Genomic DNA, 19,997 nt, shown 5'->3' with positions numbered 1-19,997 from the left:
TTCTCTTGCCTCAGCCTCCATAGTAGCTGGGACTACAGACATGTGCCACCATACCCAGCAAATTTTTTTATTTTTAGTAGAGACGGGGTTTCACCATGTTGGCTAGGATGGTCTCCATCTCTTGACCTCATGATCTGCCTGCCTCAGCCTCGCAAAGTGTTGGGATTACAGGTGTGAGCCACCATGCCCGACCCTTTTTTTTTTTTTTTTTTTTTTTTTTTTGTATTTTTAGTAGAGATGCGGTTTCACCATGTTGGCTAGGCTGGTCTTGAACTCCTGACCTCAAGTGATCCACCCACCTTGGCCTCCAAAGTGCTGGGATTATAGGTGGGAGCCACTGTGCCTGGCCCAATTTAAATAGCTGTGAATTCAAGCAAATATATCTGAAAATTTACTGACAAACAAGGAGCTTTGTTCTTGAATATTATCTATGGCAGCTTCAGAGAAATTCAGACTGCTTTAAAAATGAGTATTTTCTAATGTATTATAGCAACGAAAGTTACATTCAACTATATATAGAATGTTTTAAAATCATACTATAGTTTGTTAAGGCATGCAATAATAGCAAATCATCTTGGGATTATCACGAGTAACGTTCAGTTCTTTAGAAACCAGGTAGCTTTGCATAGTTCTGGTCTAGACCTATGCCATCTAACTTGGTGGCCACTATGCAGATGTGGCTACTGAGTATTTGAAATGTGGCTCGTCCAAATTGAGATACACTGTCAATGTAACATACACACTGGATTTCAAAGACTTGGTAGGAGAAAATGTAAAGGATCTTAATATTACAGTAGAAATATTTTGGTATATTTGACTGAATATTAAAAATAATTTCAAGTTTTCTTTCTAATGTGGCTACTAACAAAATTTAAAATCATGTGGCTAATTACACTTTATTGAACGGCCTTGTTCATCCAGTTCATTGAAGTGTACAAGAGAGCTGAAACATTTAGCTGTGATGTGATCCTCCCATTCATAAGAATCTTATCCTCTCGGCTGGGCATGGTGGCTCATGCCTGTAATCCCAGCACTTTGGGAGCCTGAGGCGGGTGATGAGGTCAGTAGTTGAGACCAGCCTGGCCAACATGGCATAAACCCTGTCTCTACTAAAAATGCAAAAATTAGCTGAGTGTCATGGCACACATCTTTAATCCCAGCTACTTGGAAGGCGGAAGCAGGAGAATCACTTGAACCCGGGAGACGGAGGTTGCTGTGAGCCGAGATCACTTCACTGCACTCCAGCCTGGAGGAAAGAGCAGGGGAAAAAAAACAAAACAAAAACCACAACTCTTTTCTAGGGAGTGACACAGGATGCGACTACCCAAGCAGAGGAAGAAAGCTGGCTTTTATGTATGCTTCTGCATGGAAAGGCCACATAGCCTATGCTTACAGGCCCTTGGCCAGAACCATGCCCCTCCATGACTTATTTAAGTAGGGTGACTTGGGTAGTCATGGGTACTTAGCAGTAAATGCCTCTGTCATAAGACATGGCGTAAGTTTTGGGTTTCTTGAAACATTCAAAGTTAAACACAAGTACTCTTCTACGTATGTTGGAAAAAGGAGGGAAAAAAAATCAGGATGTGGTCACTTCTGTCAGATGAGTACTGGAGCCAGTCAAGAGGGTAAAATCTTAACATAGCATATGCATAAGTATATTATTTTCTTCCTTTTTTAGTCAAAGGAAAACTATACAAACATATATGGAAAATGACAAGCAGAGGCTCCTCTTTCCATATTATGTTGACAGGAAGTTGTACATAAACTGTAGCTAATGTGGACGAATCTGACTAGTTGTCTATTGCTGTCTTCTTTCCCGCCTCTTATGGTTAACATATATAGAAAGAACTAGTTGAATTCTAGTTACCTACATCTCCCCCCGCCCCCCAAGATGGAGTCTTGCTGTCACCCAGGCTGGAGTGCAGTGGCACGATCTCGGCTCATTGCAACCTACGCCTTCTGGGTTCAAGCGATTTTCCTGCCTCAGCCTCCCAAATAGCTGGTATTACAGACATGTGCCACCATGCCTGGCTAATTTTTGTATTTTTAGTAGAGACGGGGTTTCACCAGGTTGGCCAGGCTGGTCTTGAACTCCTGACCTCGTGATCTGCCCAACTTGGCCTCCCAAAGTGCCAGGATTACAGGTGTGAGCCACCGCACCCAGCTTTTTTTTTTCCTTCCCTTTAGAGACAGGGTCTTCTTGCTATTGCCCAGGCTGGAGTGCAGTGGCACAAATATAGCTCACCGTAACCTCAAATTCCTGGGCTCAAGTGATCCTCCAACCTCAGACTTCTAAGTAGCTAGGACTATAGGTGTGTGCCACGAGGCCCAGCTAATTTTTAAAACAAACATTTTTGTAGAGATAGGGGTCTCACTATGTTGCTTATATATCTCTACTGTTCAAATGCATACACCACATATTTGGCTGTACTCTTTCTGCTATCTTCTTGGCCTTTATAAATATGTACCATATGTTACAATGCTAGTTACTTTTGCATTTCTAAGTTGTTTACACAAACGCAGAAATACAGAATCTGGCAGCCAGTAATTCAACCTAGCTCTATCTTCCTGCTGCTATCTCTCCATCCCCATGCATATACAACCCTTCCCCATCCCTAACACAGTGACATGAAACAACAAATGTTTTAAGTGTACATCATACATTTATTACCAACAACCCTCTCAACTCCAAAATTGGGCACAGGGATTAAAAATAAAAATTCATTGCACTACTTAGTAAAGCATTACTAGTAACTTTCATAAAAAATGTACAAACTTTGTTAAAAATTTATCAAGCCTTCAAATGATTTGGTTACAGATATTTATAATACATACATTTAAAACTATATGTTAACTGATACAATGGAATATGATTTGAGAAAATGACTCAGCAAATGATTCCGAAAAACACCCCTGTGAGCTTTCACAATCAGAAACAAACGGCAAAATGAGGTAACCAAATGTACCAACAGGGGGACAAACAGCTTTCTAATGAAAAGGCCCAAAGATATCTGCGAAAAATATTCTCACAAGTGAGTCGGTAGATCTCATTCAAAATTATTCTAAGAGGCCCAAATTTAAGAATCTTAACAAATCACATTTCAGATAGTATATAAAATCTAAATATGCTTTCACATTTTCCAGATTTTGCTCAAAAAGTTAAGGACAGAAAATCCTAATATGAGATCTTGATACTTGGAGGCCTTTTTTGAGGGGTGGGGGTTAAAAAAAAAACACCAAAGATGACAATTCATGCCAAAAAACAAGCAAGAACCCACAAAAAACCCACAGCTGAGTTAAGATGGTAAAGCCAATATTGTTTTAGGAGGAAAGAGGACGAAGGCCATGAACCAACATCTGCCTGCTATCTGGTGCATCACCCAAGGTGACAATGGCTGGGCACAAATAAACTGTTCTCTTTTGCTAGCCACAAAGCTGCTCACTGTGGCAAGCCTGAGCTGGTCAGAATACGTGTGTGTGTGTGTATTCCTGATACACACTAACCACAATAAGCAAGTCTGCACACATCTCTGAGCCCCATGCAAAGAAAAGACATTCCCACAGAGAGATCAGTCACAAGAGTGCAACAATGAAATTCAAGACTTTACCAAAACAGACCCTGCTGCCTCCGAAATTGCCAACTGCCTCTCAAAAATTTACAGAAAAAGGGACACTATAAGAATTCATAGAGGGAGGGAAGAAAAAGCTGCTACTCCTAGTCATTAGTACAATGTGCCGTGTTAATTAGGTACCTCTATATAAATTAGAAAAAGTGCTTTACTTGCATGCTTCAATAAAATGAATACTGAGTGTAGTAGTGTTATGTTAGATCTGTACAGATATAAATTTTTTGCAGCTATATAAAAGTGTATAAGATGGGCTTTTGCCATTTTAAACATGATTTTTTTTTCTTTAAAAAAAGATTAAACTATACGTGATTTGTATGTAGCTGATTATTATGCCAAGAATTTTGGTCTTTAACACACTTTTTATTCATCAGGAACAGGTGAGGGATATCCTAATGATTTAAAAGTAACATGTGCATTTTTACCACTGTTTAGATGTATTTCTGATGCACTGACAACCTAAGGGCAAACAGAGTGTGCAAAACCCTACGTGTACGACTAGATAGAGGCAACAGTGTCTCAAAAAGGGCAAAATTGTGCTTCTGTGAATTGACTTTACTTAACTCTAGGCTGTGATGAGCTTATAGACACTTCAAGGGAGGGCAAGCAGCATGGCAGTAACAAGTAGTTAACACTGAGTGGAAAACTGACACAGAACCAACTGAAAGTTGAGTGGGGCTGGCAGCAAGTTATCACAGTCCTGACTGGAATAATGCAGCTTGTGCTATTGCAAACAAAGCAATTACATCAACTGCAGGAAGAGGCAGACAATGTTGAAGACACTAAAAGAATGAGAAAGTAATTTAAACACTGCTGGAAAAATGACTTTAAACAATCTGAATTACGCTCAAAGAACCTACTAAAAAAAACCCCACACAGCTATGTGTTAGATCAACTAAATGAAGGTCAATTCCTGTTTAACAGCATTATTTTTATACAAAAATCAAATCTTCATTTATACTGCAAGTATTCTGGACACCTGTTGTATTAAACTTTTCTCATTCAAACAAAAATTAAAAGGAAAAGCGATAAAACATCAAAACAAATCAGGTCTAAGGAACATGAGCTGTAACAGCACTTGATCCATCCTGAAACAGGGGTTTCGATGAGAAGCACATGTGATGAAGGAAGAACTAGACACCTTTCAGAACTGGAGTCTGGCAAGTGAATTAATATGGACAGAAATATAGCTTTCTTAAAACAATTTAGTTGCCCACAGGAGCTTGAACACAGAATACATATCAGAAGTCAAGCTGAATTAACAGATTTTGTTCTGGTGGAAGTCAACGAGGTGAGACTTCATGGAACTAGTGGTCTTCTTAGAAATATATTAATCAAATATCTTCAGAATAGACTACAAATCTAAACATTAAAAAAAATCACAGGTACTTTCTGTAAGAAACTGGAAATGTAAAGGAAAAAAAGTATCAACATTCAAATCATTGATTGAAATGCTAATATTGCTAACTGATAATGTATGATATTGCACCTTCTTTTTGGAAACAGCAAGTTGGAGATTTTAAAATTTCCACAACAGAATCAAAAAAATCAGGTTCATGGAGTGAGAATTTTGTTACACTTTTTTTTTTCCTTAAGTGACCTACTTAGGACCACCAATAAAGAGAAGGTGACAGCTGCCTGAAGCAAAGGAAGAAGGCTTTTCTCATTCCATTCATTGGGAGGGAAGGGGATGGAGTATTCAATGCTTGTAATTGATGCACCCTCAGCAATCAGTGTGCAACAGCAAACACAAGGGGAAAAAAACCAGTGTACAGTACTAGTGCTGTTTAAATAACACACCAGATTATACATTGCAGCATAATTAAAACTACACACACATTCTTGGTACATGCTGGTATATAGGATCTCATACACACGTTAGCTACCATGCCCTCTCACAAGTAGTTGTGCACACTCTCACACAGATACACTTATCACCAACAGTCATACGCTGCATTCATTTCCACTCACAGTTTCTGAAGGCTCTATATAAGGTAGATTGCTATATCATCTGTAGCTACCACTTTTTATAAAAGCACATGCTAAAAGATCACGTCCACTGTAATCTTGCAGCAACACTCGGAATGATCACACAAAAACCAGGGAATGTTAGTGCACACACAAAATTAAGCTAAAGAAAAAGTCTTTGGAGTTCCAATCACACGGTTAGTATAACAATCCCATAACTGTGAAGACTAATTGTAAGCTTTTATAGTTGATTAAGTCACACAGTGCAAAGAAAGGTCCATTGACCCTTTTGGTAAAGGGAGGGCTGGAAGCCACACAGATTAAGTTCAATGGATAGTCCGTATATACATGTGATGAGGAACACCCAAACTAAATTTGTGCTTCTTAGGTTGGTCATTCTGAATCCCGATGCACTTCTGAAGCATCAGCTCGGCAAATTGGGCAAGTACGATTTGCCTACAAAACAAAAGGGAAAACTTGTTTAAATTGTGACATATACAATGAAACACATTAAAAGCAATGGAACTACTTTTACTTCCCACAGTTTTTACATTCTTTGTTCCTCTGAAGAGGTACAAAGCAATTTGTGTCTTTTTTTAACCCACAAACCTCCGAATTAGCCCATGAATTTTTTTTTTTTGAGATGGAGTTTCGCTCTTGCTGCCCAGGCTAGAGTGCAATGGCATGATCTTGGCTGACTGCAACCATCGCCTCCTGGGTTCAAGCGATTCTCCTGCCTCAGCCTCCCGAGGAGCTGAGATTACAGTGCCCACCACTATGCCGGGCTAATTTTTGTATTTTAGTAGAGACGGGGTTTCACCATGTTGGTCAGGCTGGTCTCAAACTCCTGACCCTCGGGTGATCCACCCACCTCGGCCTCCCAAAGTGCTGGGATTACAGGTGTGAGCCACCACACCTGGCCGCCATGAATGATTTTTAGTAGGTCTGTTAAAATATACAAACAAGATTACATTCACCAGTTTGGACCAAGTTAACAACTGACATTAAAACACCTTGGTTAGTCTTTTTTTTTTTTTTTCTTTTTTGAGACAGGGTTAAACCCTGTTGTCCACAGGAGCACAGTGGCATGATTACAGCTCATTACAGACTTGAACTCCTGGGCCTAAGTGATCCTCCTGCCTCAGCTTCCTGAGAACCTAGGATTAACAGGTGTGTGCCACCACACCCAGCCAATTTAAAAGACAAGGGTTTCACTAAGTTGCCCAGGCTGGTCTCCAACTCCAGGCCTCAAACGATCCTCCTGCTTTTGCCTCCCAAAATGCTGGGATTACATGCCTGAGCCACCATTCCTGGCCCCTTGGCTATTCTTAATGGAATGAAGTCACAGAAAACATTTAGCGGTACTGAGGAAAGCCTGACTGTAAAATAGGTGACTGGATCTACACCATAGCTCTACTTACTCACCTGGTTCCCTGGCTCCTAAATTTGCTTTCTCCATTTCAACAAATGGGACCATAATTTGTGGAGTTGCTAATGCCAGAAACATAAGCATCACCTGTTCTCCTACTTCCTACAACACATTCAGCACATAATCTTATTTCTGCATTATGGTAATGCTCAAATCAGTCCCTCTTTTCATCCAGTTGCCACTATCCATTCTCTGGCCCACCACGTCTTTATTCTATCTCCCTGTCTCTCAGAAATTACCTCTTCTACTCTATCCTCCAACAGTGGCCAGAAATCCTTCTAAAATAGTCTGTTATATCCTTCCCAAATGTTTTCAGGATTACATCTAAACTTCACGCTTCAGAGTGGCTTCACAACAAGCTAGTCATTGATTTTCTCTCTGAACACCTGTTCTTTTCCCACTCTTCCTCACATTCCAACTATCAGCCACATGGAACTTGTGGTTTTGATTGTTCTCTGTTTGCACATGTCAGGGATTTGCACATATAATGCTTTCCTTTTAAAATACTTTAAGACTCTTTGTCTTCAGGATTGAGTTTGGGCTAAGTTAGATACTATGGAACTGTGCTCCCTCAGAACTGACTTTTAACTCTATCTTCCTCTCCAAATTGTGAGGTTACCTAGTTTTATCCAAATCAGAACACTTCATTTAAAAAATAACAAATTTGACTATATAAATTTTTTTTATAGTCATGGAGCCACTGCAACCCAGCCTATTAAAGTTTTTACTGTATCACGTTTTCATTCTACTGTTACAATTTGAGACTATGAAACTATTAAGAGTAAAAAAGCAGATTTTGTAAACCTTTTTTTTTAAACATTAAATAGTCAGGTGCAGTGTATAATCCCAATACTTTGGGAGGCTGAGGTGGGAGGACTGCTTGTGCCCGAGAGTTCAAGACCAGTCTGGGCAACATAGTGACACCCCGTCTCGCTTGAGCCTGGGACGTCGAGGCTACATTGAGCCATGACTGGACCACTGCACTCCAGACTGGGCGACACATCGAGACCCTGTTTCAAAAAATATATATATAAAAAAGAAGCCCCTGCAATAATTTCACCCTGGCATAGCCACTCTTATGGATTTGTGTCCTTTGTGCTTTTGTTCATATATACAAAGGAGAAAATGGTCAGAATTAAATAAAAACACTAGATGTACTATTCTCCATGCAAACCTCTGACAACAGAGCTATAATTAGGTAGCCTTCTAAATTCTCAAAGCAAACTGTGGCCTAGCAAGTTCGGGCTTTGTCCCTGTATGCCATGAGAAAGGACATACTGATTGTCGAGAGGTCATCCATTTGAGTTTTGTATAATCACTCCTATGTTGTTGACTGCAGTTAATTTTTACTGGCCTTTTCTCCTCATTTAAAGAGATCATACTCAAAGCTGTGTTTCCATTTTGTCTTCCTGTCCACTGAGTTACGAACTTACTCTAATTAACCTATGGTCAATAAAATAGAAAAATTCAATGTCATTTCCTTTAAAGATGTTATCACTTTACCTTAAGCCATTTGTCAACACACTTGGCATGGAACTCGTGGTTACAGGGTAAGACTCTAAGTAGCTGCCTTGACTCAAAATCACACATGCATACTACACACCTAAAAAAAGCAAAAAGATCATTTAACCATAAAACCAGATGGTTTTCTATTGTTATGACTATTGAAACCTACAAGATAATTTATTCTGTTATCAAAATATCACTTAAATTTTTAAACAAAATTAACCAATACCCTGAAAAAATTGTGATGTTTTGCAGTAAGAGGGTTTTGCTTTACTAACAGATTATCACAGAAATTTCTAGTTAACATGAAGTCAAATCTTAATACCAAAGATTCTATACTATTTTTTTTAAAAAAGGTGTTGGAACAACTATGTCCACATACAAAAGAATAAAGGTGGACCCCTACCTCATACCATATAAAAACTGACTCAAACTGATCAAAAGCTTAAGTGTTAAGAGCTAAACTATTAACCTCTCAGAAGAAAACACAGTAAATCTTCATGACCTTGGATTATACAATGGTTTCTTGGAGATGACATTAAAAGCACAAGAATTAACAACAAAAAAAGAAATGCAGTTGTTCTTCAGTATCTGAGGGGGGACTGATTTCTAGGACCCACAATGGACACCAAAATCTGCAGATGTTCAAATCCTTTATATACAACGGTAGAGTGTTTGTGACCTATGCACACCCTCCCATATACTTTAAAATCATTAATATACTGTAATACCTAATACAATGTAAGTGCTATGTAAATAGTTGTTATACTGTATTGTTCTTTATTTGTACTACATATTGCTCTATTTTCTATTTTTATTTTTTCCTGAATATTTTCTATCTTTGGTTGGCTGAATACAGAGGGCTGTGTGTAGGCTGAAATAAATCAAAATCAAAATTTAAACATTTTGTGCTGCAAAGGACATCACTGAAAAACTCAACAATCCACAGAATGGCAACACATTTTTTTACACTTTTTATTATTCTATTCCTCAGAGATCCCTGTTCTGAGGGAAGACATTTTTGAAGATAATTTATCTGATGAGATCTATATATGTATAGAACTTCTACAACTCAATAATACAAAGACAAACCAACTTATGGAAAATGAAGCAAGGATCCAAATAGACATTTCTGAAAAAAAGGTATACAAATGGCTAGTAGCACATGAAACATTCAAGATCATCAGCTATCAGGGAAATGCAAATCAAATCTGCAGGAAATACCACTTCACAACCACTAGGCTGGCTATAATAATAATAAAAAAAACAGACAATATAGCATGATTCAAAGCCATTATTTACCTTTGGCATTATTCAATGCCAAAAGTGGAAACCCAAATGTCCATCCACTGGTAAAAATAATATGATCTATACAGTAGAATATTATTTGGCCATAAAAAGAAATGACTTACTAGTAAAAGCTACAATATAGAAAAAGTTATGCTAAGTGAAAGATGCTAAACACAAAAAGATCATATATGACCTCATTTATGTATAATCTATATAGACACAGTGTAGACTGAGGATGGGGAGGCGGCACCAAGGTGAGGTAGAAATACGAAGAGTGTTGCTAGTGGGTGAAGTGGGTGAGGGGTTTCGTTTTAGGGTGATGCAAGGGGTCTAAATTTGATTGTCATGATAGTTACACAGCTCTGAATATACGAAAAACCACTGAGTTGTACTTTTTAAATTATTATTATTATTTTTTTTTTGAGACAGTCTCGCTCTGTCGCCCAGGCTGGAATGCAGTGGTGTCATCTCGGCTCACTGCAACCTCCGCCTCCCGGGCTCAAGCAATTCGCCCTGCCTCAGCCTTGCGAGTAGCTGGGATTATAGGCGCCTGCCACCATGCCCAGCTAATTTTTGTATTTTTAGTAGGGACAGGGTTTCGCCATGTTGGCCAGGCTGGTCTGAAGCTCCTGACCAGAGGCGATCCACCTGCCTCAGCCTCCCAAAGTGCTGGGATTACAGGTGTGAGCTACCGTGCCCGGCCTCAACTGTACATTTTAAATGGAATTTTACGGTATGTAAATTATATATCAATAAAGCTATAAAAGATCCCATACTAAGCAGAAATTTTTGGTAAGAACCTCAAACTTTATGTGCATGAAGTTTCTATCTTGTGTGAAAACATTCTAGAATGTCAATTAGAAACAGAATTGCTAAGCAACATTAAAATCCAAAACAGCCCTAACAGAACTTTCTAAGATGACAGAAATGTTCTAGATCCACACCACCCAACACAGCAGCCATTAGCTAGAATGACTAAGACATTTAATTTTTCATTTAATTAGCTCTATATTGACTTATTGGACAAGTGTTGGCTTAGACTATGAAATAGAGATAACTTATCTTTATCAAAGTTATCTCTGACTCTTAAGCATTTTCTTTTAACTTTTTGTTTCCTCTCCCAACTTCTACCTTAATGACTCTTATGTTTTTATTTCATAAAGGTAGAAAAGGAAATTTAGCAGAGTGATGTCAAAAAAATATACTTACAAAGTCTGTTCTGACTGGTGGTTGTTAGGATTGAACCGATAAGAAGGAAGTTGTTCAATATCTGCTTTAGTCAGTCCACGAGGCTTTGCCTCTCCCAGTCGCTCTGCCAGGTTTAACAGGGCCTGTAGCGGTAAAAGATGACATATTTTCATCTGTCTTTATGTTTTGCATTCCATTTTTTTTTTTTTTTTAAAGAGATGGAGTCCTGCTATGTTGCCCAGGCTGGAGTATATATAGTGGCTGTTCACAGGCATGATCATTGTGCACTGTGGCCTCAAACTCCTGTGAACTCAAACAATACTCTTGCCGCAGCCTTCTGAGTATCTGGAACTACAATTGCGTACCACCGTAGCCCTATTAAAATAATTTTTAAAATGTTTCTTATGAAAAAATCTAAACACATACAAAAGTAGAAAAGCAATGTTAATGAACCTTGATCTATCCATTACGCAGGGTAGTAGTCCATGGCTAATCTTTTATCTATTACCATCTATCCTAAAGCTCACATTATTTTAAAACAAAACTGAAAGATGGTATCATTTCATTAGTATCAAGTGCATCTGTAAAACAAAGTAACTTTGACCCTGTGAGCTAGATAATTCTTTGTTATGGGAGCTGGCCTGGGTACTATAGGATGTTTTGCAGCATCCCTGGCCTCCCTCTGCTCTCTTAGTGCCAGTTAACAACCCCCCAGCTGTAACAATCAAAAATGTCTCCACACATTCCCAAATATCTTCGGGAGACAAACTGTCCCCAGGTTGAGAATCGCTGCTCTAAAAAGACAGACTTTTTAGAATATAACCACAATGACATCATCACACCTAACATATTAACACTAATTCTTTAACATCAAATGGACCAATTAACGTTCAAATGTCTTTGTTTCAATTCAAAGCTTTAAAAAGTAGTTTGTTCAAGTAAGAATCCAAACAAATCCATAACTTACCATGGCTTAATACGTCTCAAGTCTCTTTTTCACTCTTAAATTTGAAGAAACCAGGTTAATGAGCTGTAGAAATTCCCAGTTTGAAATGTGCTAAATGAACCTCCCATCCCTGACCCACTGGGTTTAACAAATTTCTTGTCCCCTTGTCCTATAAATAGGTAGATGTGAAAACTTTTACCATAAGGCCCATCATGTCTAGTGGTTATGTTAGCAGCCAATGATGGAATACTGTCTAGATCCATTAATTCATTAAGAATGGGTAAAATGGTAATATTCTAATTTTATCATTCTTCATTTATTAGAATGCCTAATATTAAACAATACTCAGAATTTAGGTAGAATAGGATGAGACCACCTAATTTCTTTCTTTTTTTTTTTTTTTTGAAGTATCCACTATCAACTCATGAACTTTAATATATTTGATGTGTTTCAATATTGTAATTATTATGCCTCTTTTTTTTTTTTTTTTTTGAGTCAGAGTCTTGCTTTATCCTCAGGCTGGAGTGCAATGGCATGATCTCGGTTCACTGCAACCTCCGCCTCCTAGGTTCAGGCGATTCTCTTGCCTCCTCCTCCCGAGTAGCCGCCACCCAGCTAATTTTTTGTATTTTTTATTTTTTAGTAGAGAAAGGGTTTTGCCATGTTGGCCAGGCTGGGCTTAAACTCCTGACCTCAAGTGATCCACCTGCCTTGGCCTCCCAAAGTGCTGGAACTACAGGAGTGAGCTACTATGCCCAGTCAATTATTATGCTTATTGATTTTACATCAGTACCTCCTTTCCTTAATGACTCTAATAACTCATTTGGTTTATCCCACAATTAGTCTGCCTTTTGTGGACCGCTTTTCTCCATTTTTCAGGTTGCCCCAGTGTTAACAGAATGGGTAACAAATAATGATAGATGAGAGAAACAGAATTAACTTCCCCAAATGTCAATAATTAATGTGGTAATAACTGTGTGTGTTTTATTATGATACCAGAACTCTGCTTCTGTGTCAACATTATTTAGATAATTGCATCATCTAAATAATTTGTTCCCCTTTCACTAGCTCCCTAGCCCTTCTAAATGCTGGAATAGAAAGTAAATTGCCAGGCTGCACATGGTGGCTCAAGCCTGTAATCCCAGCACTTTGGGAGGCTGAGGCAGGCAGATCACTTGAGGTCAGGAGTTTGAGACCCACCTGGTCAACACAGTGAAACCGCATCTCTACTAAAATTACAAAAAAATTAGCTGGGCATGGTGGCGCACCTGTAAGCTCAGCTACATGGGAAGCTGAGGGAGGAGAATCACTTGAACCCAGGAGGCAGAGGTTGCAGTGAGCCGAGACTGCGCCATTGCACTCCAAGCCTGGGTGACAAAGCGAGACTCCATCTTAAAAAAAAAAAAAAAAAAAAAGTAAATTGCCAAATCGATGGTGATTACAATATATAAAATTTAGATAAAACTTATTGTATCGGCCGGGCGCGGTGGCTCAAGCCTGTAATCCCAGCACTTTGGGAGGCTGAGACGGGCGGATCACGAGGTTAGGAGATCGAGACCATCCTGGCTAACATGGTGAAACCCCGTCTCTACTAAAAATACAAAAAACTAGCCGGGCGAGGTGGCGGGCGCCTGTAGTCCCAGCTACTCAGGAGGCTGAGGGAGGAGAATGGCGTGAACCCGGGAGGCGGAGCTTGCAGTGAACTGAGATCCGGCCACTGCACTCCAGCCTGGGTGACAGAGCGAGACTCCGTCTCAAAAAAAAAAAAAACAAAAAACAAACTTCTTGTATCATTGATAATGATCTTTTATATCTCATATATACCATGGTACACAAAGGTCAACAAATACAATTTATGACAATAAAATATGTTAAGTTCTTACAGTATAAAGACTACACAGGCATATTTCATTTTACTGCACTTTGCTTTACTGCATGCCACAGATACTACCTTTTTAAAACAAAAACAAAAAATTAAAGGTGTGTGGCCACCCCATGTTGAGCAAATCTATTAATTCAACTTTTCCAACAGTCATGTCATTTCATATCTTGGTGCTACATTTTGGTAATTCTCACAGCATTTCAAACTTTTTCATTATTTTATATCTGCTATAATGTTCTCTGATCTTTGACGTTACTATTGTACTTGCTTTGTGGTACCACAAACTGCACTTGTATAAGACAGAAAGAACACTTAATTGATAAATGTTGGGTATTCTGACTACTCCACTGACCAACTGGCTATTCACCCATCTCTCCCTCTCCTGGGGTATTCCTAGTCTTTGAGACACAACAATATTGAAGTTATGCCAATTAATAACCCCACAATGGCCTCTAATTGTTCAAGTGAAAGAGTCACATGTATCCCACTTTAAAAACTAGGAATGATTGGCTGGGCGTCCTGGCTCACTCCTGTAATCCCAGCACTTTGGGGAGGCCGAGCGGTGAGGTCAGGAGATCGAGACCATCCTGGCTAATACGGTGAAACTCTGTCTCTACTGAAAATACAAAAAATTAGCCGGGCGAGGTGGTGGGCACCTGTAGTCCCACCTACTCGGGAGGCTGAGGCAGGAGAATGGCGTGAACCCAGGAGGCGGAGCTTGCAGTGAGCCGAGATCGTGCCACTGCACTCCAGCCTGGGCGACAGAGCAAGACTCTGTCTCAAAAAGCAAAACAAAAACTAGAAATGATTAAGCTTGGTAAGAAAGGCATGTCAAAGCCAAGACAGGCCAAAATGTAGGCCTCTTGTGCCAAACCAGTAACCAAGTTCTAAACGCAAAGGCAAAGTTCGAACAGAAAAAGTGCCATTCTCACTGGGCACAGTGGCTCATGCCTGTAATCCCAACACTCGGACTAGCCTTGGGCAAAATGGCAAAACCTTTCTCTGCAAAAGAGAAAAAAAAAGCACAAAAATTAGCCAAGTGTGGTGGCGTGCGTCTACTGTCCCAGCTACTTAGCAGGCTGAGGTGGGAGAATCGCTTGAGCCTGGGAGGTCAAGGCTGTAGTGAGCTGAGATGGTGGCACTGCACTCCAGCCCGGGTGACAGAGTGAGATCCTGTCTCCAAAAAAAAAAGAAAAAGAAAAAGAAAAAACAGAAAAGCCACTCCAGTGAATGCACGAGTAAGAAAGCAAAGCAGCTATACTGCTGATATGGAAAGTCTGAGTGATAGGGATAGAAAATCCAACCAGCCACAACATTCTCTTTAGCCAAAGCCTAATCCAGAACAAGGCCCTGTCTTTAATTCTATCAAGGTTGAGAGAGAGGTGAGGAAGCTGCAGAGGAAAAGTTGGAAGCTAGCAGAGGCTGGTTCATCAAGTTTAAGGAAAGAAGCCATCTTTATAACAACAAAGTGCAAGGTGAAGCAGGAAATGCTGATATAGAAGCTGTAGTAAGTTATCCAGAAGCTCTATCTAAGATCACTGATGAAAGTGAATACACTAAACAATAGATTTTCAATGTAGATAGAACAGCCCCATATTGGAAGAGAATGCCATCTAAGATTTTCATAGCTAGAAAGGCAATGCCTGGCTTCAAAAAACAGGCTGACTCTTTTGTTGGGGCTAATACAGCTGGTGACTGCAGGTTGAAGCCAATGCTCATTTGCCATTCTCTGGGCCCTTAAGAAATTATGCTAAATCTACTCTGCCCAGTAATAAAGCCTGGATGACAGAACGTCTGTTTACAGTATGATTTACAGAATATTTTAAGACCACTTTTGAGACCCGTTCAAGAAAAAAAGATTCCTTTCAAAATACTACCGCTCAAGTGCTCTGATTAAGATGTACAAAGAGATGCATGCTGTTTTCCTGCCAACAAAACATTCACTCTGCAGCCCATGGAAAAAGGGTTCCTTTCTCTACATTCTTGCCAATACTTACTTTTTGATAACAGCCATCCTAACAGGTGTGTGAAGTGGTATTTTATTGTGGTTTTGATTTACATTTCCCTGATTGCAATGTTGAGCACCTTTTCATATCCCTGGTTGGACATTTTGTGTCTTCTTTGAAAAATGTCGGCCGGGCGCGGTGGCTCACGCCTGTAATCCCTGCACTTTGGGAGGCCGAGGCGGGTGGATCACGAGGTCAGTAGATCGAGACCATCCTGGCTAACACGGTGAAACCCCGTCTCTACTAAAATACAAAAAATTAGCCGGGCGCGGTGGCGGGCGCCTGTAGTCCCAGCTACTCCGGAGGCTGAGGCAGGAGAATGGCGCGAACCCGGGAGGCGGAGCTTGCAGTGAGCCGAGATGGTGCCACTGCACTCCAGCCTGGGCGACAGAGTGAAGACTCCGCCTCAAAAAAAAAAAAAAAAAAAAAAAAAAAAAAGAAAAATGTCTATTCAGGTCCTCCACCCATTTTTTTTAAATTGGGTTATTCATTTTTTTTGCTACTGAGTTGTGTAAGTTCCTTGTATATTTTAAATATTAACCCCTTTATCGGATGTTTACTTTTCATATTTTCTCCTAACTTGTAGATTGCCTTTCATTTTGTTTCTTTCTTTTGCGGTACAGAAGCCTTTTAGTTCAATGTAGTCCTAGTTATTTATTTTAGCTTTTGTTGCCTGTGCTTGTGGTGTGATGGCCAAAAAACCAATGCCATGGCCAATATCAAGGAGCTTTTCCCCTGTTTTCTGTAAGCACTTTTATCATTTCAGATATTAAGTTTAGGTCTTTAATCCATTTTGAGTTAACTTTCATGTATGGTGTAAAGGTCCAGTTTCATTCTTTTGCAGGTGGATATCCAGTTTTCCCAACACCATTTCTTTTTGTTTTGTTTTTTTTTTCTCTTTTTCAGACAGAGTCTTGCTCTGTCACTCAGCCTGGCGTGCAATGGTGTGATCTTGGCTCACTGTAGCCTCCGCTTCCCAAGTTCAAGTGATTCTCCTGTCTCAACCTCTCGAGTAGCTGGGATTACAGGCGCCCACCACCACGTCTGGCTAATTTTTGTATTTTTATAGAAACGGGGTTTCACCATGTTGGCCAGGCTCGCCTCGAACTCCTGCCCTCAGGTGATTTGCCCGCCTTGGACTCCCAAAATGCTGGGATTACAGGGTGAGCCACTGTGCTCAGCCTCCCAACACCATTTCTTAAAGAGACTATCCTTTCCCCATTGTGTCTTCTTGGTGGCCTTGTCAAAAATTGGCCGACTGTTGTACTCCTTTCTATTCACAGTTCCTAAAGTTCAGAACATGCATGGTTTTATAATTTATCGCCTGACCTATTACAACACCTAAATAGGTTTCCTTGTCACCATTTTTTAACTTCACAGTACTGGCAGAGTTTGGACTCTTAACAAGTACTGATGACATAAAGCACCAAAAACACTTAGTGGCTCCTTCCTCCCCCATAATATTCAAAATTATGTCCACTCTGTAGCAAGCACTGAAGGACAACCAATTAAGCTTTCCAATCAAATGCCGATTTTCTCCCTTTTACTTTAACCACAGACCATCTGTTGATTCTCAAGAATGTCCAGCACTTCTCTGCCTCAATCTTAAAGATGAAAAAGCTTCTACATTATTTAAGATCTAGCTCAAACGTTTTGGCTTCCACAAAATCTTTTCAGCACATCTCATCAAAATTCAGTTTTCTCATTTGCATTCTCATCGGAATTGTACGTAATTCTAATAGAGCACCAATCTACCTGTTATCATAGCTATGTGGTAGTACATATTCAAATATCCTTAAAGATGTTAAATCTTTTTTTTTTTTTTTTGAGACAGAGTCTCGCTCTGTCGCCCAGGCTGGAGTGCAGTGGCCGGATCTCAGCTCACTGCAAGCTCCGCCTCCCGGGTTCGGGCCATTCTCCTGTCTCAGCCTCCTGAGTAGCTGGGACTACAGGCGCCCGCCACCTCGCCCGGCTAGTTTTTTGTATTTTTTAGTAGAGACGGGGTTTCACCGTGTTAGCCAGGATGGTCTCGATCTCCTGACCTCGTGATCCGCCCGTCTCGGCCTCCCAAAGTGCTGGGATTACAGGCTTGAGCCACCGCGCCCGGCCGATGTTAAATCATTTTTATGACATGTTTGTATCTTGAAATGCACAAAGAGTTTACCTAATAAATGTTTAGATCAAGCTTGTCGAACACATGGCCTGCATGCAGCCCAGGATGGCTTTGAATGTGGCCCAACACAAATTGATAAACTTTCACAAAATATTATGAGATTTATTTTTTGCAATGTTTTAAAAGGTTACTGGCTACTATTAGTGTATCTTACGTGTGGCCCAGGAAGTGAAAAGATTGGCCGCCTGTGGTTTAAAGAGTTAAGTAAAATAATACTTTCATGCACACAATACTCCCCAAATTAATTCACAATTCGTCTACTAACCTCGTAATTTTCTACTTCTCCATCTTCTACATCTAATTCAAAGCTGAAAGTTGGGCCCACTGCAGGTGGCACTGGAAGCATTGATCTGCAGTGAAAACAATCACACTAGCATTGAATATGTTAGTACATTAATTCAATGAACAGGACAGGGAGGACAAAGGCCAGTGCTATAAGGATGAAGAATGGTCAGTGTTAATCTGAAAAATTTAACAAAACATATGCAAGAACTGTAAAATAAAAACTGCAAACATATTGCTACGATAACTTAAAGGTGAATAAACAGACATACACCACATAAGACGACGACTCAGTATCATTAAGATGTCACTTTCTCCTTAAAATAACCTATAAATTCCATGCAATACCTACCAAGATTGCAGCAAGCACTTAAGTAAAAACTCACATGCTGATTTAAAAATTTATAAGGAACTGCAAAAGACCTTAAACTAAAACATTTTGAGAACAAAATCGGGAGACAAACTAGATCTGACATTAAGATAGAAAGAGAGAAAATGGGGAGAGAGAGGAAGGAAGGAAGGAAAAACTATGACAACAGTGTGGTAACACAGGCACATGGCCTTCTGGTATAAAAACCGTATTTCCTAGCTTTCCTTAGAAAGTAATTATAGACATGTGACTAAGTTACGGCCAATGTGATACAGAGGCAGGGGTTATACGTGCAACTTCTGGGACATATCCTTGAGAGGAGCAGGTAGGCAGAGGAATCTATTTTTATTTTTGCTAGGTGGAATGTCATATGACTAGAGCCTGAGAGGCCACCTTAGATCTTGTACAGGAAGCCATTAACATTGTTCATAGTCACAGGGCTAACAAATCATCGTTGAGCTGCCTACTTCTAGACTTTATTACATGAGAGAGAAATAAAGAATTACTCGCAGGGCGCGGTGGCTCACACCTGTAATCCCAGCACTTTGGGAAGGCAAGACAGGCAGATTACCTGAGATCAGGAGTTCGTGACCAGCCTGGCCAACATGGTGAAACCCCATCTCTACTGAAAGTACATAAATTAGCTGGGCATGGTGGTGCCCGCCTGTAATCCCAGCTACTTGGGAGGCTGAGACAGGAAAATCACTGGAACCTGGGGGCCAGAGGTTGCAATGAGCCAAAACTGCACCACTGCACTCCAGCCTGGGCAACAGAGTGAGACTCTGTCTAAAGAAACAAACAAAAAAAACCCTACCATGTGTACCACCCATGGGAATTTCTTTTGTTTTGTTTTTTTTTTGAGACGGAGTCTCGCTCTGTCGCCCAGGCTGGAGTGCAGTGGCCGGATCTCAGCTCACTGCAAGCTCCGCCTCCCGGGTTCACGCCATTCTCCTGCCTCAGCCTCCCGAGTAGCTGGGACTACAGGCGCCCACCACCTCGCCCGGCTAGTTTTTTCTATTTTTTTTTTAGTAGAGACGAGGTTTCACCGGGTTAGCCAGGATGGAGGTCTCGATCTCCTGACCTCGTGATCCGCCCGTCTCGGCCTCCCAAAGTGCTGGGATTACAAGCTTGAGCCACCGCGCCCGGCCCACCCATGGGAATTTCTGTTACAGACCAACTTAACCCAAACAGAGTAGTTCTAAGACATAGAAATAATTTTTCTCCTTTCCCCCTAAGAAAAACAGCACTAAAAGCTGAATAATCAAGGCTGGTGGTAAGTGTTATCAGTTGTAAAAGAGGCAAAAATCTTAACCTTTTCTGCTTCTTGATTT

At 40.2% G+C, this 19,997-nt stretch overlaps 1 protein-coding gene across 14 annotated transcripts in view; it reads right to left on the bottom strand.

Annotated features, from left to right (window-relative positions):
- Nucleotides 1–2,643: 2,643 nt before the first annotated feature.
- Nucleotides 2,644–19,997, bottom strand: part of RNF38 (ring finger protein 38) — a 144,251-nt gene continuing 126,897 nt past the window's right edge. For all 14 annotated transcript variants that reach the window (XM_050762153.1, XM_050762154.1, XM_050762156.1 and 11 more), the window contains 4 exons: nt 18,280–18,364; nt 11,029–11,150; nt 8,527–8,626; nt 2,644–6,050 (listed from right to left, as the gene is read on the bottom strand). In XM_050762153.1, the coding sequence (XP_050618110.1) occupies nt 5,988–6,050; nt 8,527–8,626; nt 11,029–11,150; nt 18,280–18,364 (370 nt within the window). In that variant the 3' untranslated portion in view covers nt 2,644–5,987. The remainder of the gene's footprint in view (nt 6,051–8,526; nt 8,627–11,028; nt 11,151–18,279; nt 18,365–19,997) is intronic.

This window comes from Macaca thibetana, chromosome 15 (assembly GCF_024542745.1).
Source record: "Macaca thibetana thibetana isolate TM-01 chromosome 15, ASM2454274v1, whole genome shotgun sequence".
NCBI classification, from domain to species: Eukaryota; Metazoa; Chordata; class Mammalia; order Primates; family Cercopithecidae; genus Macaca; species Macaca thibetana.
This window is presented reverse-complemented; position numbering and strand designations above follow the sequence as displayed.